The sequence below is a fragment of the Loxodonta africana genome, chromosome 19, assembly GCF_030014295.1.
Source record: "Loxodonta africana isolate mLoxAfr1 chromosome 19, mLoxAfr1.hap2, whole genome shotgun sequence".
NCBI lineage: Eukaryota > Metazoa > Chordata > Mammalia > Proboscidea > Elephantidae > Loxodonta > Loxodonta africana.
Window position 1 is genome coordinate 7,977,128 of NC_087360.1, and position 25,236 is coordinate 8,002,363.

General features: G+C 51.2%; 1 protein-coding gene across 4 annotated transcripts in view; it reads right to left on the reverse strand.

Moving 5' to 3' along the window:
- The window catches only part of BCL7A (BAF chromatin remodeling complex subunit BCL7A), a 33,063-nt gene that overhangs the window by 7,533 nt on the left and 294 nt on the right, over positions 1-25,236 (reverse strand). For 2 of the 4 annotated variants that reach the window (XM_023539255.2, XM_023539256.2), the window contains exons 2-5: positions 17,491-17,572; positions 16,277-16,369; positions 12,438-12,534; positions 5,934-6,101 (exon numbers count right to left, since the gene is read on the reverse strand). In XM_023539255.2, coding sequence (XP_023395023.1) covers positions 5,934-6,101; positions 12,438-12,534; positions 16,277-16,369; positions 17,491-17,572 — 440 coding nt within the window. The remainder of the gene's footprint in view (positions 1-5,933; positions 6,102-12,437; positions 12,535-16,276; positions 16,370-17,490; positions 17,573-25,236) is intronic. The other 2 variants (XM_003420293.4, XM_003420294.4) reach the window with 1 other exon arrangement.

Below are 25,236 nucleotides of genomic sequence, written 5' to 3' on the forward strand. Positions count from 1 at the left end.
GGCCCCAATGCACTCCAACCATCATGGCCACCGGGTTTCCTCTGGCTGTTTCTTAAAAGAGCCTGCCTTTTCCTTGGGAAGATGTCAAGGGTAACTGGCTGACCCTTTGTAATCTTTTTTCTTAATAACGTGAGTCTTTTTATGAGTGTTACAGCAATGACTGATTATTGCAGGCAACAGAAAACACGGGAAAAATTTTTTTAAATCACCTATTATCTGGCGGTACAACAGTTAAGAGCTTGGCTGCAGTGGCTCTGCAGGAGAAAAGGCCCAGTGATCTGCTTTCGTAAAGACTACAGCCTAGAAAACCTTATGGAGCAGTTCTACTCTGTCACATGGGGTCGCTATGAGTTGGAATCGACTTGACACACAACAACACACCATCATTTCACACCTCCCATAGATACCACCCCATGAACATTTTAGCGAATGTTCCCAACATCTTTCCAGATATCCCCCCTACACACATATTATTCTCTTCTCTCCCCAGATGGGGATCATCCGATATTTTGCAAGACTTTCTCGTGTCTTTAAAAAGTCTCTAAATACAAGAGCACGCAAGATAGCCACGTAACATCCTATGGAGCCATCCCTTACTGAGCCAACCCTTTAATACAATCACTTGGGCTGGTTCTTCAGCCTCAGTTTCTTTAGAAGGAAGGTGCAGGCTGCAGGAGGGGGTGCAGCTTGAGTGGAGGCAGAAGTAATGATGGTTTTACCTGAAACTTCTTGGGTATAAAGCCAGTCAGCTCACAAAGAGAACAGCAAAACCCCTGAAGGCACTCAAGGCCTCAAGAGCACATATTAGCCTGAGTTTTTAAAAGTCCACTAAAATAATACTCCACCACCTGTCTGTCAGTTTGTCAAACTGTGGTGGGCTTTCACATTGCTATCAAACTAGAAGCTAGGCCACCGGTATTTCAAATACCAGCAGGGTGACTCATGGTGAACAGGTTTCGGGGGAGCCTCCTAACTAAGACAGACTGGAAAGAAAGGCCTGGCAATTCTAAAAATTAGCCAACAAAAACCCTGTGGATCACAAGAAAATATTGTCTGTTTAGTGCTGGATGAGTACCCTAGGTTGGAAGGCAACAATGGACTCAAGCATGCCAGTGATCATGAGGATGGCACAGGACCAGGCAATGTTTTGTTCCATTGTACAAGGGGCTGCCATGAGTCAGAATCAGCTCAACGGCCACTAACCACAACAACAATACCGAAGAATGCCCAAGAAACCAGGACTTACATTCGAGGGCTTCTGAAAAGAGAAATAATATGGGGAAAACCTGTGGGGCAGTTCTCCTCTGTCCTATAGGGTTGCTACGCGTTAGAATCGACTTGGCAGCACACAACAACAATATGGGGGAAACCAGTTGCTGTCAAGTGGACTCCTACGAGGAGAACTGGGCTCCGCAGGGTTTTCAGTGGCTGATTTTTCAGAAGTAGATCATCAGGCCTTTCTTCCGAGGTGCCTCTGGGTGGACTCGAACCTCCAACCCTGGGTAGTGCAAAAGATTATTAACACGCTAGGCTACTAAGTGAAAGCTTGGCAGTTCAAGTCCACCTAGAGATGCCTCAGAAGAAAGTCCTGCCAATCTGTTTCTGAAAATTCAGCCCTGAAAGCCCCATGGTGCACAGCTCCACTCTGACACACATGGGGTCACCATCAGCCAGAGTCGATTCAACGGCTACTGGTTTAATATGGGAGAGAATGAGCAGCTCTCCAGGGCCTGAGGAGACATGGGTAGCAGAAAGACGGCTGGGGGACAGCGCAGGTAGGAGCCACAAGAAACCCTTCCCAAGGAGCTGGACTTTCCAGCACATCCTCTAGCTTAGCCCTTGTAACAAGTACCTGTCATTCCTCAGACCTGCACCCACTGACCCCACGTCATCACTACCAGGAGATACCACCTGCCCTGTTCTAGTGCAGGGCTCTGAGCTGGGCTTTCCTGCCACCATGGGGAGGGTAGTGGTCCATCCTCCCCTGCAGTGAAGGGCGGCTGGCCTTGCCAGGCCTGTGGGAGCAACGGGAGGAGGCAGATCTGGGCTGGAATCCCGCTTCCATCACACAAGTCCTCGATCTCAGATTCCTCCTCTGCAAAAACAAGGCTGACCCAGGGTTTCCTTCTGGGGTGATGAAAATGGAGCTACATGGTGGCTGCACAACACTGCCAATATACTAAATGCCACTGATGTGTTCCCTTTAAATTGGCTGATTTTATGTCATATGGGTTTTGCCTCAATTTAAAAATGACAAAAAAATAAAAATACAAGGTTGGAATTCCATGCTGTAGGGTGGCTGAGGGTTAAATGGAATGGCATGAAAAGCACCCAAATGGCAAAATACCCCCAGGTAGAGTAACCCATCGCCATCGAGTCAATTCCAACTCATAGCGACCTTATAGGACAGAGCAGAACTGCCCCATAGGGTTTCCAAAGCTGTAATCTTTACAGAAGCAGGCTGCCATCTTTCATCCTCGGAGCAGCTGGTGAGTTCAAATCGCTGACCTTTTAGTTAGCAGCTGAGCACTTAACCACTGCACCACCAGCGCTCCTCAGAAAAGGAATAATGAGGGGTTATCTGGGACATCGCCCCAAACACCCCATAAGCCAGAAATTTCTTTGACGTTTTAGTTTTATCTTTAAAAGCCCATGTTAACATCGTATTCTACTTTAGATCGTATGTGTTTGCTTTAATGTCAGCATTTAGAAAGTTAATAGGCTTTCCAGAACATGTGTCACACCTGTGGCTTAGCATCCCTGGGGACCCCAGCTCCTTTTCTAGCCCATGGAGGGGGCTCTACAAAGCAGAGAGAGAGGTAGGAGTCCCAGATGGGGGCTTAAAACTCATGAAGGCACTAATCACCGGGAGAGTCACACTGACCTTTGCTGGCCAGAGAAACCCCAGCCGGGGCCTCTCCCGATAGCTCAGTGGGAACCAACCTTGGAGCCCCCATAGCCGAGGGCTCGGGGGACACCCAGCGCTCTTAGCGTAACGGTGCTGGAACTCACCCAAGGAAAATGCCTAAATTTAGTCCCGGGAACTTGGATGTTATGTCACTCCCTGAACTCACACTGCAGTAAACAAGTTCAAGGCAAGGTCAACAGCTGGTGGCTGATCTGCCTGCCCCAGCAGTCCAGGTGCATCCACCTGGGCAGGCTGTGTGGGTCTGTCCACAGTCTCTTCCCTCGAGGACTTGGGCAGCCTGGCAGAGGGGGTGGGCCTGTCCCACTGTGATGGCCCTGCCTGGGAAATGCCAGGTACCCACACAGGGTCTGGGGTAGTGGGAAGAAGCCCCTAGGGTGGCTCCCACCTGGACCTCGGGGTTGGGGGTGACAGTTAGCAAAGTGTGCCAGTTATGGCTGCATTCACCCCAAGCGTAATTCCTGCAGCTTAGCTTTTCCTGTCGCTTTAGGGCAAAGGAGACCCAGATCCCAAACATGGGAGAACGAGGTCATGGGCAGAATGCGATGAGGATGGACAGAAACGGGACGCGGCCTTGTAAGGCCTCTGCCATCCACACACGCGGGCCAAGCCCCTTTGGGGCCCCTTCCCACAAGCCAAGCTCTGCCGAGCCCCCTGCTTCATCTACCCCATGTGACAACCTGACAAAGGAAGCTGTTTGTGGATCCGTCACAGAGGAAACGGGGGCTCCAGGACGGCGAGGCTGCCTGCCCAGGAAGAAGGGGGTCAGGCTGGGTGTGAGGTCCTGCCTGTGTCCACAGCCCCTGCCCCACCTTCTCTGCTCCAGTGCCTTCCACCTGCAGAGCCCCCTCACCAGGAAGGAAGCTGGGAAGCCTGGTGGGTGGGCCATGGCTGTGGGCCACCGTGGGGTCACAGTGGGTGCTCACACCCTGTACGTGATGGAAAAGCTGTATCAAAGCTGCTAGGTCAGAGGTTCTCAACCAGGGGTGAATGTGCCCCCAGGGGACACACGGCAACGTCTGGAACCATATTTTGGTTGTCACAACTGGGTGCTACTGTCATCTAGTGGGTGGAGGCCAGGGGTGCTGCTCAACATCCTACACAGGGTGGCTCCATGACGGACGATGACCCAGCCCACGCCATCCCCTCTGCCAAGGCTGAGACACTGTGCGAGAGGAAGGTCACTCTGCCACAGCTTCCCTGGAGGGAAACCAAGGTAGCAGGAGCCACTGACATTGTCAAGGCACGCACCCTCTGCTTCCGGAAATTTATCCCAGGTCCACCCACAACTACGCAAAGACACAGAGATGTGTGTGCAAGGATCGTAGGCATAAAATAAAAAAGACCGGAAATAACCCCAAGCCCATCAGCAGGAAGACAGAGCCTGGCCCGGGGCGGGAGGCAGCGAAGTGTCTAGGGAGAACTGGACGGAGGCAGACAGACCCTGTGGCGCGGGACAGCCTTTCTCCCACAGCACTCGGACCCCCGACTGGGGCCAGCTGCCTCCTCCTGCAGGGCAGGCAACGCACCGACAAGCCAAACCTACATCCCCAGCCTGGGCCTTCATCCTGCCCCTCCAACTCCAGACTCTACATTCAGCTGAGCCTGGGACAGCTGCACCCGGAGGCTGAAATCACTCGGACGTTTGTCACGGGCCCACACAGACCCTCCTTCCGCTGTCTCTTCCAGGTGCTCAAAGCCACCCTTGATCCCCCTCTTGTTCACACCCCATGGACAATCCATCCATACACACTCTCACCTCTACCTGCAAAATAGGCCTGGATACCAGACAATCGAAATTATCGTTCATTTTCTTAGGTGTGCTGCTGGTATTTACGGTCATGTAAGAGAATGCCCTTATTTTTAAAAGATGCAGAATGACACATCACACCATCTACAACTTACTTTTCAAATGGTTCTAGAAAAAAATAGAGACAAAGCAAAAAATACACATATTAACAATTGCTCAATCCGGTTTATGGGCATATGGAAGAGTATTATTATACCATTTTTTAGATTTTCTACATATTTGAAATTTTTCATTTAAAGAGTCTCTCCAACCCACTACCATTGGGTTGATTCCAACTCACAGTTCACCCACAGGGTTTCCAAGACAGTAAATCTCTGCGGAAGCAGACTGCCACATCTTTCTCCCGTGGAGCTGCTGGTGGTTTCAAACTGCCTACCTTTTGGTTAGCAGCCAATCACTTTACCACTGCACCACCATGGCTTCTCAAAAAGAGTCTAGAGACCTCAAAATAAATACCACATACATCCTCCACAGTCTGACCACTTCTTACTGTCTCCTTGCTCCCATCTTGATTCAAGCTGTCATCCTCTCTCCCCTAGGCAATTCTAGCAGCCTCCACTGGTCTCCCTGCTTCTGCCATGGCCCCCCCATTTTCTGTTCTCAACCAAAGCAACCAGATTTGATCCCCCAGATGTCACTCCAATCTCCGGTGGCATCCACTTCAGTGTAAAAGCTCAAGTCCTTCCTGTGGCCTTATGAGCTCCCCGACTCCAGGCCTTGTCTCCTCTCTGACCTCATCTTAACTCTTTAAGCCCTTCACTCACCTTTCTTCAACCGCACCGAGCACACTCTTGTCTCAGGGCCTTTGCACTGCCTATCCTCTCTGGGTACAATGCTCTTCTCCCAGATCTCCACATGCTTCCTCACCTAACTTGAGCCTTGTTTATTCCAATGTCACCATCCCTGACCACCCTACTTAAAACTACAATCAACCAAGTAAACCAGCAAGACTTCCCATCCCCTTTCCCTATTTTGTAACTCTCCATATCAATCATTTTCCAGATACTAGATTATAGGAATCTTAATGGCCACCATGAGAACATGAGCTCCAAGGGTTATCTTTCTTCTACTGTCATCTTCCTGGGGCCGTAACAGGGCTGGACCTCCATTAGCACCGGTACAGCGGCTGGTTGAAGCGACTGGCAAAGGCTTAGGGTGGAGGGAGCCCCTTTGAGCCTAACCCGGAAGGGCATGTACCTTCAGCCCCGAGGTGCTCCTTCCCATCAGCCTGGGTCTCATCCACCTTGGCTTCTGCACCATCACCGGGCACGGCCGAGTTGGGCTCTGGAGCAGGGCTGGAGTTGCTGCTGTTCTCCTGTTTGATGGGGGAGGCGTCTGCTATGGAGCTCTGGTTGCTGTTGTCATCTGCATGGGGGGAACAGAACCAAAAGTGAAATCCTACGATATGCTTCAGGAACATGGGTGGGGTGCTCAGCTTCCCTGCACCTCAGTGGCTAGAGCCCCACAGGAGGTTCTCCTTGGAGAGGTCTGGACACTTCCTCCACTTGAGACTTCTAAGCTGACCACACCCAGGGCCTTATACACCCCACAAGACTGAGGGTTCTGGCATCTGGACCTGACCTCTCCCATGTGGCTCATGAGAAGAACTCAATGCAGCCACCCAAGAGGGTCCTGTGTTTGGAGGCAGCTGGGACGGTGGCCTCTTGGGCCCAGAATCTTTTGAGGGTACTTGAGGCATATTCTGAGTAAGGAAACTAGACACCATGTATATCTGGCTGTGAAGAAACAGGAAGGACTTAGTAGTGCCAAAACATTTCACCTGAACCTAGTCAAGCCTCCAGACAGACTTTCACATTACAAGAAATAAAAGGGAGAGAGGAACAAGTTAACCACAGAAGGTAGACCATTCCATAGGCCAACCAGCCCAGTATCTTCAACAAATCAATGTCACAAAAAAAAAAAAAAGGGCGGGGGGAGGGAAGACTACTGTAAATTAACAGAAACGTAAGATATCTAACAACTAAATACGATGTGCAGACTTTGTTTAGATCATTTTGAATACACCAGCTGCAAGAAACATTTTGAGACAATTGGGGAATTTGAACATGGTCTGGATCTTAAAAGGAGCTAGGTAGTACCAATGGTTAATCGTGTGGCTACTAACCAAAAGGCTGGTAGTTCGAACCCACTGAGAGGTACCTGGGAAGACGAGCCTGGCGATCGGCTTCCAAAAGGTCACAGCCTTGAAAACTGTATGGAGCACAGTTCTACTCTGAAGTGCATGATGTTGTCATGAGTTAGAGTCAACTTGACGGCACCCGACAACAACAGTCAGATTACAGGAACAGAACTTCATACTCAAGAGCAGGGCATGTTCTTATACGTATTCTTCAATTAAAAAGCTTCACACACTTAGAAAGCAGATGAAGCAATATAGCATCACGTTAATTAAAACCTAGGAGGCCTGGTGGCACAGTGGTTCAGAGCTCAGCTGCTAACCAAAAGGGTAGTGCGAATCCACCAGCTGCTTCTTGGAAACACTATGGGGCAGTTCTACTCTGTCCTAAAGGGTCACTGTGAGTTGGAATCGACTTGATGGCGATGGGTTTTTTTTTTTTTTTCATTTGAGTGGGCATATGGGGGGGTCATTATACTATTCTCTCTGCTGTTCTGCCTGGCTGGAATTTTTCATAATAAAAAGAAGAAAAGGAAGGACATTAATTGGACAATGGCATTAGTGGTCAAGCTCATCTAAAAGAACTAGTCAGACAGGGGCACGTATCCCCTCACCTAGGGTCTTCTTTCTTAGATGCAAAGACTCATTTTTAATGGCAGATGCCCAAGCAACAAGTTCAAAATCACAGTCTCTGGCTGCCTTTCTGGGTCACGCTGCGCCTGGGACCAAGGTCATTTTGATAAAAATGGGTGAGAGAAAGACACTAACCAGCATGTTCCTGAGTACCTACTATGTGCCAGGCTGCCAGCTTACCAGGCTAGGCTGAGGCAGTTAACTTAGTAAACATTAGTGCTGTCAGTCATTCATTAACATCACTTCATTTGTTGTTGGCAGCTGCCATTGCGTCTGCCCCCGATGCCTGATGACCCCACGCACAACACAACAAGACTCCTGCCCAGGCCTGTGCCTCCCCCAGGATCAGATGTGGTTCTGTTATGCTCACAGGATTTTCACTGGCTGATTTTCAAAAGTAGATCACCAGGCCTTTCTTCTCAATCTTAGTCTGGAAGCTCTGCTGAAACATGTTCGGCATCCTAGCAACACTCAAGCCTCTACTGACAAATGGGTGATGGCTGCCTATGAGGTGCCCTGGCTGGGAATCGAAGCTGGGTCTCTCATAACGGGCCCCACGTTAGTGTCCCAGGGCTGCCAGGACAAGATATCATAAGCTGGGTCGCTTATAAGAACGTATGTTCATGGTCTCACAGTTCTGGAGGCCAGAAGTCCGAGGGTCAGGTACTGAGCAAGAACATTTGCAGAGGCCTCTGTTAATCCTCCCAAGAACCGACTGGATAGGTGCTGTTACCACCCTCACTTTACGGGGTGGGGGGCAGGGGGACTAAGGCCCAGAGCCCTAGAGCCCCTTGCTCAGGCTGGTCTGCCCCACTCTGAACACGAGTTTTTCCTCTATCTCAGCCTGTCAAGGGAGCGTCACGCAGCCAGAATCGGGTAAATTGGATCTTATTTTAAGTATACTCTGGGCACTCATTACACAGAAGCATTCTCTTGTGAATTCTGGAACTCAAAAAGAAAAAAAAAAAAGATGTGTGTGCTCTTGATCTACCTTTCAAGAAAGTCTAAACTCTTCTGTGTCAAGGTGTGTGTGCGTGTGCGTGTGTGCCCACACTTGTGCACGCGCACGTGTGCGTAAGGATGTCCGGCAGGGGGTAGAAGGCTCAGCCCTGTGGATCCTGTTATAGATTGAACAGCGTCCCCCCAAAATGATGCCGAAATCCTAACCCCTGTGCCTGTGAACATGACCCTGCATGGAAAGAGGGTCTTTAAAGATGCTATCGGTTCGGTGAAATTAGGTCATACTGGACTAGGTTGGGCCCTAATTCTCTGTAACTGGTGTCCTTATAGAAGAGAAGAAGAGAGAGACAGACAGACTGAGAAAGGACGCCATGTGAAGAAGCATCTACATACCAAGCACACCTGGGTTGACCACAAGCTAGGAGAGAGGAATGGAACAGATCCACCCTCAGAAGGAATCGACATGGCTGACACCCTGACTCAGACTTCCATCCTTCAGATCTGTGAGACCATAAATATGCTGTTTGAAGCCACCTACTTAGTGGGACTTTGCTGTGGCAGCCCTGGGAGACTAAGGTTATGTTAATGAATGATAGGAAGTGCTAATGTTTACCAAGTTAACTGCCCCAGCCTAGACTGGTAAGCTGTAACAGTATGACCCCAATACTTGGGCTAACCCCTGCTGCATCCTGTAGACTGACGAGCCGACGCAGAGGCCCCTTCCTTCACCTCCACTGTGCCCATCCTCCTACCTGCAGCCTTTCCAGATACCTCTAGTCAGGTAAACCTCTTTCCCGGCACTTCCTCACTTACACACCCTGTGGTCTGACTTGGTCTTGGCTGCACATATTCCAAAACGGAACTGATAAGGAGATTGAGATCAGCACGGCTCCTGTGTGAGGGACCTGGTTGGCTCCGCGTTCTCTATTTTTCTGGAGGGTTCCTCTGGGTTCCCGGCCACAAACCTGAGTTCTGCCTCCAAAGGCGCTCCAGGGCCAGAGCTGCCATTTAGTAACTTCCTAACCCTAAGCAGGTTACATTACCTTTTGCCTCAGCGTCCACATCTGTACAGTGGGGCTTGTTATTAGGATTAAATACAATAAGGCATGATACGTACTTAGCACGACGCTTAGCACTCTGTCATGGCTTAGTAAACTCTCCCTACTAATATTACCAAGCCTTTCCAGGCAGTATCTTATTTAACACTCACAAGGATCTTATGAAGTAGACACTACCAACCCCATTGTATAGATTAAAAAATAATAAGTAAAACAAGGCTGCTGTTGTTGTTGGATGCTGTCAAGTTGGTTCCGACCAACTGTCAGAGCAGAACTGCCCCATAGAGTTTTCTAGACTGTAATCTTTATGGGAGCAGATCACCAGGCCTTCTTCCAAGGAGCAAATGGGTGGGTTTGAACTGCCAACCTTTTGGTTAGTAGTTATGTGCTTAACCATTATACCACCAGGGCTCCTTAAAGCAAGGTCAGAAGCTAAACAATTAACCCTAGGTAGGAAGAGATCCTGAGAGAGTCAGGATTTGAACTCTGGGGAGTCTGACGCAAGAAGCCCTGTTGGTACAGTGGTTAGGGTGCTCGGCTGCCAACCTGGGGGTCAGCAGTTTTAGCCCACCAGCTATTCTGCAGGAGAAAGATGTGGCAATACATTTCTGTAAAGATTTATAGCCTTGGAAACCCTACAGGGCAGTTCTACGCTGTCCTACAAGGTTGCTAAGAGTCAGAATCAACTCAACGGCAATGGGTTTGGTTTTGGGTTTTGGGTGTGATGCCACGCCTGTGATCCTGACCTCTGCCCTAAGCCCTCAGATGCAGCTCTATGATCCAGTCAGGACTGGGGTCACCTCATCCCCCAGAGAGAAGTCATGAGACGTTCATGTCCCACCCACATATCTATTTCTGGAGATAAATGAATCCCAACTATGCTTCCCAGACCAGTGGGGGCTTTCCTGGCATGATCAACCACCAGCAAAACCCCAGTGTGGTATTCTGAGGCCAGTTGAGCACCAAGGGACACTCCCTGACCTTGAAGTGGTGACTTGTTTAGACAAGTTCATTTGAACCGATGGGGACATCTGCTGGCCTCCCTTCCTCAGAACAAGACAGCCCAAGGTCTGGAGACATCTGAAACTCAAGCAAAGCAACAGTCCTTTTTTATTTACTTATTTATCTGATCTCAGCTTGCTATACGAAAGGTTTGGGGTGGTTAAAAAGACAAAGACACTAAGGTCCCTGGGTGGCGCAAACAGTCTGCACTTGGCTGGTAACCAAAAGGTTGGTGGTTTGAACCCACCCAGAAGCACCATGGAAGAAAAGGCCTGGCGATTTGCTTCTGTAAGGATTACAGCCAAGAAAACCCTATGGAGCAGTTCTATTCTGTAACACACAGGGCCTCCATAAGTTGTAAAAACAACAACTGCAAAAGGACAAAGACATTAAGATTGGGATCAAGAGCTGGAAAAAGACAGGGGTGCGAACTCTTATACCAGCCAACCAGGCAGATGACAGAAATGGGGATACTGAGCCGGGGGGAGAGGGGGGTCAGAGAGCACATCCCCACCCCCAGTGAACAACTGCTTCTACCTCTGTCGGCAGTTGCCTCGAGAGTGTGCACACCTAGCACTGCCAGACCTGATTTCTCGAAGGACACAGAAATGTTGAGTTTCTCATTTACAAATACTGGAAAGTAAATCAATTTTTAACAAACTTCAAGTTTGAATCTAGGAGGTTAGAAGTGGTGGTTTTCCTTGGAGGGTTGGGGACAACAAGAAAGGGACCTGAGGGGCCCACCGGGGGCTGGGAACATTCTGTGACTTGATCTGGGTGCTGGTTACCTGGATGTGTTCGGTTGGTAACCGTTACACCAAGTTGCACATTTATGATCTGCGCCTTTCCTCTCCAAGAAAAGTAAACACCTACAACGTCAAAACAACTGGGGACTGGCTAGAGCACGTCTCTACCCGGATTCCATCTGTAGGTCACTGGTTACAACTTTTGAAATAAGAGAGCAAAAGAAGTTCAGCTGTCAGCGTGGACAGGCAGATACCAGGAACTGAGAGCAATTAAGGCAGCGTCAGAAATCCAGTTTGGAGCTTCCCAGCAGCCAAAGCAAAATGGGCAACAGAAAATACAATCACATATATACTATGCGGAAGTTCCTGGATGGTGCAAATAGATATTGTACTCAGCTGCTAACCAAAAGGTTAGAGGTTAAAGTTCACTCAGAGGCACCTTGGAAGAAAGGCCTGGTGGTCTAGTTCCCAAAAAATCAGCCATCAAAAACCCTATGGATTAAAAAGTCATCTATACGAAGGCCAAATGGTCAATAATTCTCTAGAGCAAAGATGACAGGGAAACCAGAGTATTGGAAACGAAACATCCAGAGGGAATTAATGAGGAAGTCAAAATATTTCGAAAAATGTAACCAATGTCTCTGAACAACTTGTGCAGTAATTATTAAATGGAAACCTAATTTGCAGTGTAAACCTTCACTGAAAAACACAATACTATTAAAACAAAACATAAAAAAACAAACCCTATGGAGCACAGTTCTACTCTGACAGAAATGAGGCGCCATGAGTTGGAGTTGGCTCCATGGTAGCTAGTTTATATGCTACGTGAGGCCTATATGAGAGAAACAGAAACATATACCAAACAAAATGTCCTGAGTTCTCAGAAAGCTCTCCAAAAGGCTTCTGCCTGCGGGTGGCAGAGGGTCTTATTGTCTGTCTCGGGCTGGGCACAGGCTGCTCTCTCGGCTCACTGAGCTGAGAAAAGAAATGTCCTCTCTCCCCAGCTGAGCCTTCTCCTTGGCACCAAGGCCTCCTGGTCCTGCCCGGCCCTCCTACCCTTCGCCTGGAATGTGAACCAACCTGCTAATGAAACAAAGCCACAGCTGCGAGCGCCAGGCCGGCCAGCGTCCGTGCGGAGGCCACCTAGCGTCCGCGGGGAGCTCACCGTGCATGTCCATCATCCCTGGGGAGGAGCTGTTCTCTGGAGTGGTCACCTCTGAGCCACACTTCTCGTCCTTGCCCTTCTTCTTGTTTTTGTTTTTCTGGAGGAGAAAATGGAACAGAAACTGAGTCACCCAATCACATGTGCGTGAGACCAGGGAGCGGTGTTTTATTCTACTGATTCATCCTGGACCCCCGAGTCTCTGGCAGGTTCCTTGGCCTGTGTGTGCCCATGTCCCATTAGGGCCGTGCTCTAAGCCTCACCCACTTTGGGGTCAAAGGGCCCACGGAGGGGAGGATCACAGGGCTGTGCTGGGCAACTGGGCAGCTCTGCGCCCTGGGAAGGATCCTGACTTGATTTGGGGTGCCGCCCTAGCAGGTGTGCAAAACCACTGGCTAGGGGAATTTCCTCGTCCTCAAAGGAGAGCATCGGGGAAAAAGGCCACTTGGTCCCCTGGAGCAGGTACAAACCAAGGCCAGGTGAGTGATTGGAGCAGAGGTCACAGCTCACCATCTCTAGGCTCCTGGGCTGTGTTTCTCTAAGTGTGGACAGCGGACTTGCAGCTTCATGCTGGAAGGCTAGATGGAGGGAAACTCCAGGGAACAGGGAGGGGCCCTTGATTTTTGTGGACAGTTCTAGTTTTTACAGTAAGAACAGAGTCAAGTTGGAAATAACCTAACTTGCGATTCGGTAAAAAGGCACAATAAATAAATTATGTAGTACAATGCAGCGGTGACAAAGAATGAGGCAATGGTTCATGTGCTCACATGGGATGGTCTGCCAAAACATGAAAGTATTTCCGTATCTCCAGATGCATACAAGAAAGGTACAGAACATGTGAACAGAATACCAGGAGTAGTAAAGAAAAAGATATGCATGTATGTATTCATATGTGTATATATGTATCTGTGCCCGTGTATCTGTCTGGGTCTGTGTGTCTATCAGTGTCTGCCTATGCCTGTCTGTCTGTGTCTGCCTGTGCACTCACACTATCCAGAATGACAAATAGAAACTGCTAACACTGGTTACCTCTAGGGAAGAGAAGAGGGTGGCAGTGGGTGAGAGCAGAGGTATAGTGAGGGGGGCCACAGGTGGGCACCTGCCCCTGGCACAAGTCAAAGCGGGTGCCAGACAAGGCCTCAGTGGCGTCACTCGAGGGGTGAGGGGGTGCAGACCACACCGAGTGACAATGTCATAGGAGGTGATGCCACACGGTCCAGAGATATGTCCAAGACCAAACTATGTGGGACTTGAGCTGCTCCAAAAAGCCCAATGCCCACTTCAGCCATGTTTCGGCACTGCTGTCTGCTGCCTGGCTCTTGGTGTCTGCCGGAATATTCCCGGGCATGGTTCGTTGGCCTAAAGGCGCTGCCACTGCCAAGGCCCGGGGCCCCAGGAGCTGCCTGTCAGCCTGACAGCCCCCCGGGACGCGGGTGCCTACCACGCAGGCCATGAGCCTCGGGCATGACTGCCTTCTTTTCGTCACTGCTATCAATGTCTATTCATCTTGAAATTTTGGGGGGGGGGCATGACTTAGAGACTGCCCCTGGGCACTCCTTACCCTCGCTACACCCCTGGGTGGGTGGCGGGGGAGGCAGACTTACACAAAGATTTACAGTAAAAAAAATGTTTGAAGAATAGGCAAATCCATGGTGACGGAAAGTAGATACGTGGTTGCTAGGGATGGGGACGGAGAGAGGATGAGAGCTGCTAATGGGGATGGGGTTTATTTTGGGGTGATGAAAACATTCTAAATGAATAGCAGTGAGGAGTCGTACAGCCGAAAATACTAAAAACCCCTGGACTGTACACTCACAAAAAGGTGAATTTTCTGGTACGTGAATTACATGTTAATTAAAAAAAAATTTTTTTTTAGGTAGCATTTGAATTTTATAAGCTGTTTTACCCGTTTAAATGAATAAAACCTTCAAAAGATTTCTGAAAAAAGAAAGTGTAACCGCTTATTAATTGAGTGCTTAAAAACACAAAAAGCTGTCCACCTGCAACACAGGTTCCTGGCCGCAAGGACCAGACATTCGCAATCAGTGGTCTGGGGCTGGCCTGGAAATCTGCATTTTATCAGGATTTTCAGGGGGGGCCTAGCTTCTGACAGTGGGTTATCTAATATAATAAGAAGAGCACAAACAGCAAAAGACAGAGTAAATAAATGGGACCTCATAAAAATTAAAAACTTCTGTTCATCAAATGACTTTACCAAAAAAGTGAAAAGACAACCCCTCCCTCTCCCAGAATATCTTCAGAAACTATATGTGTCTGGTAAGAATCTAATAACAAAAACATATATAAAATTTCAACAACTTAACAACAAAAAGACAACCCAATCATAAAATGGGCAAAGGACATAAATAAACATTTCACCAAAGAGGACATTCAAATGGCCACCAAACACATGAAAAGACGCTCAGCCTCATTAGCTATCAAAGAGATGCAAATCAAAACCACAATGAGATACCATTTCACTCCCACTAGGAGGGTATAGCGGTTAAGTGGTACAGCTGCTAACCAAAAGGTCGGTGGTTCGAATCCACCAGGAGTTCCTTGGAAACTCTATGGAGCAGTTCTGCTGTGTCCTATACAGTCGGTATGAGTTGAAATCGACTCGGCAGCAATGGATCGGTTTTTTTTTTGTTCAAGATGGCCAAGATAAAAAACACAACACAAAATAACAAATGCTGGTGAGGATATGGGGAAAACGGAACCCTTATCCATTGCTGACAGCAATGCAAAATGGCATAACCGTTGTGGAAAACTGTGATAGTTCCTCAAAAAACTAAAATTAGAAATACCACATGACCCAACAATTCCACTCCTTGGTATACACCCAGAACACTTGAAAGAAGAGACTCAGAAAGAGATGTGTACATCAGTATTCATTGTGGCACTAGTCACAACAACCAAAAGGTGGAAACAACCTAACTCAACTGCCCGGCAACAACAAAATAAAGTTTAAAAAATAAAAAAAGATTCTCAGGGGATGGGATGCTGAACCAGGCATGGAACCATCACCTTTTTAAATTTTATTTATTTTGTTGTTGTTGAGAGCATACACAGCAAAACCTACACCAATTGCACAGTTTCTACACGTACAATTTACTACACTGGCTACATTCCTCGAGTCGTGCGGCCATTCTCACCCTCCTTTTCTGCACTGTCCCTCCTCCGTTAACGTGAACTCACTGCCCCCGAAGGTTCCCATCTAACCTTTTCAGCTGCTATAGTGTCAGTTTGAGCCCACAGAGGTAGATCTTAAAAGAGCATAATACTCAAGGCAGACCTAGTTTAGCTAAATTATTTTTCTGTTTTAAGGCTTCGGGGGATATTTTTGGTTTAAGGTTTAAAGATTATCTCAGGGCAATAGCTTCAGGGGTTCATCCAGCCTCCATGGCTGCAGACGGGAACTATCACCCTCAAGGGAGAGAGGTTAGTGAACGGCATGTGGGTCAGAGCCAGGGAGAGAACGAGCATCCCTCGAGCACTAAGTATTAAACATCCTATACTGTGTAGCCTTTGTCCTGTCTCAAAAACCCCAGGAGCTCAGTTTTACTGCCCCACCGCACAGAAGAGGGAGCAAAGCCCCCTCCACGTGGGGCCACCTCTCTACCAGCACAGGTTAATCAGGGTGGTCTGCCCAACTGCAAATCCACGCTCTCTGCCCAGCCACAGCGGCCTGTCCTTCCCAACAGCCCATGGATTCCACGTTCTCCTTGATCGCATTCCATTTGGCACTTCCCTGATGTCTGTTTCATGCTATTCTATAATTATCTTCCCCCAACGAGATTATAAATTCCTTGAGAGCAGGGACCATGTCTTTCTGAACGTACCCGGCGTTTACGCAGCACCTGATAATGTACAAAGCGCAGCCGTGGGCAGGAGCCAGACGTGCCTTCCAGGAGTGTGGCGCTCTGTCCTCTTTCCTGGAGGGCCGGCACCAAGCAAGGACAGGGATCAAGACTTCAGGGAACAGCCTCGTGCCTCCATGAGTCTGGGCCAGACTAGAAGGGGCTACAAGTGCCCAGTTGTCAGCCCAGCAGACACAAACACATGGGAGAGGTCACGGAACCAGGGGAGGAGACTGGGCCCCCATGGCACTCACCTATGATGCCTACACTGACCTGGTCCCAGGAGTGACTGGAGCCACGTGGGCTCAGCTTGAGCCATCTCCCTGAAGGAGAGGACTGAGGCTGGCGGGTGAAGAAGGCAGTCCAGGCAGGAGGACTGGTTCTGGGTGAGACTGCTCTGGGTTTTAAGACTAGAAATGAGAGCAGCTGACCAGCATATTTGGGGGTCACAGGCCCGGGAGCCACAAGGTTAAAAACCTGTCTGTCATGTGGGGCCACTGGCTGCCACCACGAAGCCCTCTGGAGACCAAGCACAGCTGCTGGAGCTCCCTCTAGTGGTCGTGGTAGGGATGGCGCCAGCCCTCCTGTGGCACCCTTGGGACCCCCACCGGGGTCCAGGAATTCCTGCACAATCCTACTCCTGTCACCAGTGGCTCCAACCACCAGAGGACTCTCTTAGGGTAGAAAGAGCACACACTTTGGAGTCAGTCGTCCTGAGCTCAGCTCTGACACCCGCTGTGTGCCTCTAGGGAAGTGGCTTCACCTCTCTGAGCCCATCTCCTCGTTTGTACCGAGAGGCTAAAGAGATCAACGCCACAGAGTCAGTATGAGACATAAATGAGATAATGCAGTAATGCATTCAGCAGGTGCCTGAAAAGGATATGGTGCCCAAGAACAAGAGCTACAATGATGGGGAAGGGGCAATCTGTCAGTACCACTACACTGCCCCCCAAACCACCATGCTCAGGGTGCTGGGGGGCACCTCTGTTCTCCAGGTGTGTCCCCAGTGGCAAACCACAGGCACTCAGCCCAGAGGAAATGGCATGCAGGTGACACTGTCCACCTCTCTGAGGGTCAAACTCTGTGGCTGCACTAAGGGCAGGGGTAGGGACCCTAAGTTGGGTCCTTCTGCTTCCCAGCTGGTCCCATGGTGGCAGGCAGTGAACACCCCAGGTGGGACCACCCCGCATACTCACCTCGTCAACCTTGGGCTCCGTCACAGGGACCCACTTGTAGATTCGTAGGGACGTATCACCCACGGTCACCCACTTCTTCTCCCTGTGGAGGATGAGAAAGAGCCTGTGACCAGGACATGGGGTTTAGGGCCCAGGGTCAGGAGCATACGCAGAAGCCATACAGGGGTGGGTGTGAATCCCAGCTCTGTTGCTCATGAGCCAGGGGCCCTGGGGCAAGTTGCATCACCACCACGCGCCTTAGTTTCCCCATCTGTTAAAACACAAGGTGGCCTGTCTCTCGGGGCTGTCAGGAGGAATATGTGAGACAACACATGTCAAGTGGCGCCCACAGTGCCTGGCTTGTGGGAAATACTGATGGGGGGCTGCCACTGTGGTCATTCCTGGAGACAAGGGCAATGAGGCCCAGGTGCCTTGGCTTTCACCCCACATCACCGCCAGCTCCTCGGAGCCAGCCCACGCACCCTGGGCAACGGAGGGCCACAGATCAGCCTGGCCTCTTCCTGGGACTGATGCGGGGGTCCCCACCAGGGCTACTTAAAACTTGTCCTGCCTTCCTGGCCATGCTTCTGAGGTCTGGGTAGGAGAAGCGGGAGCAGAAAAGGTGCACGACTACCCGTTCTTCTGGGCAAGCATCCTTTGGAAGCAGCCAACGGGAGTACGAGGCAGGCTACAACCCTGGTGCTCAGTGACCTCAGTCCCCAGGGGGGTGACTCTGTGAAAGGGAAGTACTACCCAGACCTGGGGCAGCAGCCTGAGGCTGAGACAGGCCAGCAGAGCACTCCGTGACCCCCACTCAATTCTGCAAATGGCAGGGGGTCCATGATCTATGATCTCAGCCATGCCCATGTCTGACAGCTGGTCCACCCCGCCCCACCCCCCCCCACCTCAGTTCTCAATTCTTGGAGGACCAAGCCCTGGTGGCCCCCATTCACTGCCAGGGGCAGGTTTATGGAAGAGAAGATGAGTTACCACCTATAGGAAGAAAAGGGGTGAATGGCTTTCATGAAAGATAGTAACTACTGCCACCCCCTTCACCACCTCTCTGGATGAAGCCTTGTCACACCATACATTACTGCTACTGCACCGAACTTCCGTCCTTGACCCCATACATAAGCCATGTCACTTCCTGCCGCAGACACTCCAGTGGCTCTGTATCCCACTGGGAGGGAACACCAGAGTCCCACACGAGACACTGACGCTCAGAGAGACACAGCTGGGATTTGAATCCAGGATGTGTGGGCTCGAGTCCATGCTCTGGACACAAGCCCCTGCAGTCTCAGGAGTCCTGGGAGACCACGAAGTACCTATGCAACCCTCCATGAGGAAACTGGCCGATTCGAGAGACCCACAATGGGTGTCAGGCCCAGACGTGCACCTAGTACAGGTGGGACCTCAGCAGCATGACTCACGGGTTGCCTGGCACCTCCTCCAGCCTCCAGGCCCAGACTCGACCGTGACTTCCCCCTCTGTGGTGTGTGGCTCTCATGTGCCAGCCCACCCAGCACCATTCCCCAAAGGGCTCTAGGTACACGCACACACTCCAAACCAGCTAAGCCCAACCACAGACACCTCCACCCCCAAAACTCTCTCTGCCTACTCCGATACCTGTACTTGCTGGAGGAAGCTAGGGCCTGGCTTCTATTATTATCATTGTTAATACCAGTGACCATTTCAATAGGAGCCCCTGTTGGCGGTTTGAACCTACCCAGCAGCTCTTTGGGAGAAAGACCTGGCGATTTGCTGCCATAAAGATTACAGCCTAGAAAATCCTACGGGGCAGTTCTACTCTATTACATGGGGTCACGAGTCAAAAACTGACTTGATGGCACCTAGCAACAACAGTGACCGTTTCTAGTACATTTCACATGTTAAGCTCTGTACATAAACCAAAAGAACACAAACCTGTTGCCGTTGACTCCGACTCATGGCGACCCCACGTGTTTCAGAGTAGAATTGTGCTCCACAAGGTTTTCAACGGCTGTGACTGTTTGGAAATAGATTGCCGGGCCTTTCTTCCAAGATGCCTCTGGGCAGATTCAAATCACCAACCTTTTGGTTAGCAGGTGAGCACTTAACCATTTGTACCACCCAGAGACTCCATAAGCAATGGATACACTGTTTCTCTAATCTTTGCTTCACTTTGCATGATAGGAAACATTATCTTTCCCACTGGACAGATAGAAAAACTGAGGCATGGGGAGATGAAGGTTTTTCCCGAGTCGGTATTCAAACCCTTGAAGCCTTACTGCTTTTAGGAGAAGCCTCCCCTGCCCCCACTTCCATCAGGCCAGAAAGGGTAAGTGCGGGGACCTGGCTAAGTTACAACCTGCCCAGCTTCTACCTCGGACAGGCAGCATGGATAATCCACTCCCAACCTTTTACCACCTCCACTGCTAATGATCAGAAGGGTGCCTGGAAGGGATAGGAAAGTCCTAGGAATAGCCTCAATGACAAGGAAAGCAACAATTATAAAAGCCACTTTATTCTAGGGGACAGGCTTTGTGCTAATGTTTTGTTTATATGCACCCAAGAGACCCAACATGCAATGCAAGGGGGCCCACTGTTATCTCATTTTATATCTAGAGAAACGGAAGACCCAGAGAGATTAGGTCGCTTACTTGCAGTCACACAGCTACCAAGTGGCAGAACAAGGATCGGGCACAGACTGTTGGGCCAATCCCAGAGTCCATCTTTGGCACCATCATGCAATTCTGTCCCCTGTGAAAACTAAGAACCCATTCCACAGAACAGTCTTTGATGTGGAGCTGGACAAAGAAGCACAAATTGCTAGAATCCCCAGCAAATAGCCAAAGCCACTCACTGCTCACAAGCCCTCAACCAGCAGCCTGGGCTACAGTAAGTCCAAAGTATGATTGTGTTTAAAAAAAAAAAAAGGAAAAAGTAATTGGTTTGCAATACACAGGACACCTTTCAGAGCAGGAAATGTGCCCAAGAGCAGGGTTTTTCAGGCCACACATGAGCCGGGGTTAATGTTTTCAGTTGCCATTGTTGTCCACGGAGTTTTCAGGCCACGGCAGGTCAGGAGAGGACAGCGGTCAAGCTCTCAGTCCAGCCTCCCTTTACCCCAGTTGGCGACTCTTTCGGCCAAGTCCCCAAAGTCACTCAGAATTTAAAAATCATTTTGTACCTGCGTTTCCAAGTGTGGATGGTGAGGTGGCTACAGAACTGACCTTCAGACTAACGCCAGGACAGCAGCCACCCAGAGGGATGGGGGCCGGGGGCTCAGGTGTGAGTCCAGAGGGGACTAAGGGGTTTCACGGCAAGTTTGGCAGAGCCCCAGGAAACGCCACACAAACCCAGTGGCACAGCTGAAGTTTGTCACCTGCCCCCAAACCCGTCTCTCCAGAACACCCCCCACAAGGGCATGAAGCTCTACCCGTGACCTCACACCACAGGGCGAACAAGCGGCCCATAGGCAGGTTTTGTTTGACCTGAACAGAGCTTCTTTAAAAATCTGAATTGATTGGCAAAAAAAAATCAGACTCCACATGAAAATCCACATTCCTGGCTCCTCTTGAAGTTCACGGATCTGGCCCCACATTCCCCAAGGAGAGAGAACTACTCTAGATGGGGCCTGTGGCTCCCTCAGATCCCCCACTGGGAGCACAGACCTGGACCCCATGGGCACCGGGCCAGATTCACGCCTACCAGGCCACACCTGACATTGCCAACCTTCCCACAAAGCTGCCCCTTGGATAAGCCCAGAGCCTTTCTGCTCTGAAGGCCTCTAGTAGCCTAACCAAAACCCACTGCTGTCGAGTTGATTCTGACTCATAGCGACCCTATAAGACAGAGTAGAACTGCCCCATAGAGTTTCCAAGGAGCGCCTGGCGGATTTAAACTGATGACCTCTTGGGTAGCAGCTGTAGCTCTTAACCACTACGCCACCAGGGTTTCCTTTGGTAGCCTACCAGACTTAATTACCTCTCTGTCCCCACCAGACTTGGGCTCCTAAGACAAAATGGGCTAAATGGGCTCCAGCTGTATAGTAATACCCAAACAACCCAGTGCCGTCGAGTCGAATACAGCCCCCCAAAAGCTCCTCCCCAACACGGACTCCTGTGTAAACTGCACCCATCCAGAAGCTCCTCCTCAGCACAAGCTCCTATAGAAACCACACATACCCATCCCAGGTATTCCTGGCAAGGCCAGTTTCCAACGTCAGGTCTAAGAGCCAGCCATCTTGGTGCCACCTTCCCTCCATGGGGACTCTACTGTCTCCCTCGGAGTTCTAAGTCCCTCACATGGTAGTCACCTCCAGGGCTCATCCTTGTCACCTGAGGAGGTCTGGCCTGTGGCTCGCCCAGGCCCATTTGACCCACCTCTGCCTGGCAGGAGGGTCCCTCTGATGAGACCCGCCCTGAGGTGCTTGGGGGAGGCCCATGGCACGGTCAAACCTCCCCCTCCCCCAGGGACGGCTGGGAAGTCCTCAGGGAACAGGCTTCCCAGTCCTCACCGCATGTCCCCAAGGGAACCTTCAGACCCTGTGCCTGGGCGTCTCGGGCTAAGCTAGAGCCATTGCCTCCTATCTAATGATTCCGGCTTCCCTTCTCCACACACACTGGGCCTCACAACCTTGGCCCAGTTACTCAAAAGGGGGCCCACCATTTTGTTTTTCCTTCTGCCATTTTCTGGCTGGGGGCTCATACGCCACCTCCAGCTTTGCTGGAGCACCACACAGAAAGGAGAGGAGAAAGGGACAGAAGCTACAGACAGGGAGGCCAGGGCTCCTGGCTTTTTCCTGGAGTTGGGGGGTCAGGCTGGCAGAGGGGGAGAGGGCTTTAGGGGTCACCGAAACTGAGGAGAAGCATCACCCTAGGTTTATAGGGAAAACGGTACCTCAGACACCTCAGTCTTCCTCTAGATAAAATACAGGGCACCCAATTAAATTTGAATTTCAGATCAACAATGAATGATCTTTTAGTGTAAGTATGTCCCAAATATTGCATGAAGCATAATTACACTAAAAAAAAAATTGTTGTTTATCTGAAATTCAAATTTAACTGGGTGGCCTGTATTTTTACTTGCTAAATCTGGCAGCCCGAAGTCTCAGCCGTGGTGAAATGCATGGTTAACAGCCACGCAGTTAATAAACAACTCAAAGCCTCAACCTCCAACTGGAAGGCCCATTCTAAAGGTACAGCGAAGGTGAGATACAGCTACTAAACCCAAGCAGTGAAGAAAAGAAGCCTTTTTTTTTTTTTTTGGGCTCAGAGGCGGCAAAAAAAAAAAATCCGCAAGACTTTTACAAAGTCCACCTTATATCAACAACATTTAATGAGTGCTCCTACATGAAAGGTTGGTGGTTCGAACCTACCCAGAAGTACCTCAGAAGACAGGCCCGGCGATCTGCTTTCGAAACATTACAGCCTCGAAAACCCTATGGAGCGGTTCTCTGCACACAAGGGGTCGCCATGAGTCAAAACTGACAACTAAAAACAATGTACCAGGAGTTCCCAGGTGGTGAAAACAGTTAACGCACTTGGCTGCTAACCCAAAGGCTGGAGGTTTAACTCCACCCACAGATGCCTCGGAAGAAAGGCCTGGCGATCTACGTCCAAAAAATCAGCAGTCAAAAACCCTATGGAGCACAATTCTACACATGGGGTTGCCATGAGTCGAAGCTGACTGGAGGGCAACTGGTAATTGGCCCACGTGCTAGGACAGGTGCTTTTGGAGACCTGACTGTATTTGGTCCTCATCCACCCTAAGGGGCAAGGAGCACAGGACTTCTTTTTTACAATGGCTTTGACAAGTTGCATGGTAAGGTCACAGCAAGGGAGTGGGCTGGGAGGCCATCTGTTAGTTCCCACAGCCTGCCTGACATCTTTAAAGGACAAGACATGTTTCCCAAAACACAGGGAGGGAGAGAGACTCCCTCTACCCAAACACGCCTGGCTGTCCTGTGCAGGCTTCCGGGGCTGTCTGGCTCTGGGGCTTGCTGGGTAGAAAACCCCATCTCTCCATCTGCCTTCTGTGTGGAGCAGCTGGTGGGCCTGCAGGAGCAGCTGTCAGGGTGCAGGGCCTCAGCCAGGCTCCCACCCTGGGGCAGGAGGCCCCACCAAGCCTTCTCCAGCAGAGAAAGGCCGCCTGTTCCAGCTCCTTCCTAGCCTCCAGGATGGCCACAGAAGGGGCTCAGGCCCAGACACCAGTCCATTCTTTGCAACAGGACAACTCCAGCCTTCCCACCTGGGAATCCTACAGAAAACGGAGTTGGCAGGGCTTGTTTTCCAGTGGCTGCGTTTTAGCCTGCAGCTGTTTCTGCCATTTTTAAAAGGCTCCATTCCGGCCACTGTGTGCGCACAGGCCAGGGAAGCTACCGAAGCACCGGCGACTCGGATCTCAACTTTGAATAGCCTCCCTTCTCACGGTTCTGAAAATTCTTTGTCCCGTTGGAGCCAAACCCAGCCCACGGCCGGGCATCCGGCCATCCACAGACAGCTCTTTCCATAGGAGGCCCCGGAGCACGTGGACTTTATTGATTTTTCTCTTGCTTTTTTTGTTGGGTTTGACTCAGAAAGGACAGCGAACTTGTGACACTGCCGGACCTAGAGGCTCGGCCCCCCGTGATTTTTAGAGATGGAGGCGCGACTCAAGAAATGACACCCCAAAACGTAAATATACCCTGCCACCGGGCCTGCCCACCTTCAGAGCTTTAAATAAAGGGGCAGGGCGAGACCGTGGGTGCTGACACTCGGGGACAGCGTTGCGGCCGTTCCTCTCCCTCCCGTACCCTGGTGAAGCCGTGGGAGGAAAAAAAAATAAAGTTGAAACCCGGGAGCCTGGAGTTCTCTGAAAGTCTACCCCAACCTGGATCGGCTCAGCCTCGGGCCTGGCCTGGGGCCGATCAGGGTGAGACCCGCCGAGACCGGGGAAGGCTCTTAACACAATGATTACGAGGGCCACAGCAGCCAGGAGCTCATTTGAGCTTGAAAACCACGCGCCCCCGACCCTAAATGTTCCTTTTGCCCCCGAGTAGAGAACAAAAACAACGGCTCTCCCTGCAAAACACACACGAGCTTCTGTTTGGGGGAAGGCAGGCGCGGCCCAGGAGCACTTTTGCTGCCTCCAAATCTCCTCCAGCCGTACCCCGCGCCCCGCAGCCGGTGCGGGTGGGCGGTGGGAGTGGGTGCCCGGCGCCCCGGCCGCCCCACCGGCATCGCTTCCTCCCGGCGCTCGCCCCCGTCTTTCTTCCTCGCCAAAAGCCCTCTCTCCAGGCAGCCCAAAGCGCTAAATTTAAACGGCTGGCGCTCTGCAAACTCCACAGACTCGAGGGCGCCGGGCCTGGGAGGCGGGAGCGGGCGGCGGAGACGCCGTGCGGGCAGGGCGCGGGGCCGGCGCTGCGCTCGCCGCCCGAGGCGCGCGGGGAGGAGACGCGGCCCGCTCGGAGCCTGCACAATGGAGCTCGCGCTCTCCGCTCCGCCGGCATCACGGCCCGGCGCGCGGGAAGCCGCTTTCATGTGACTTGCACAAAACGAAATGGCTTCTGGGCCGGCCCCGAGTCCCCTCCCGGCCGCGCGCCGTGCCTGGGCCGCCGCCGGTCCCGCCGCCGGTCCCGCCGCCCCGCGCGCCCGCCGCCTCCGAGCCGCCGCCGCCGCCGCGGCGCCAGGTGGGCGCCGGGCGAGCGCACCTGGGCAGCGGCCGCGGTCCCGGCTCGCGCAGGTGACCCGGCCCGCCCGCCACCCGCGCCAACTCTGGGCCCGCGGCCCGGGCGAGGGGCGCGGG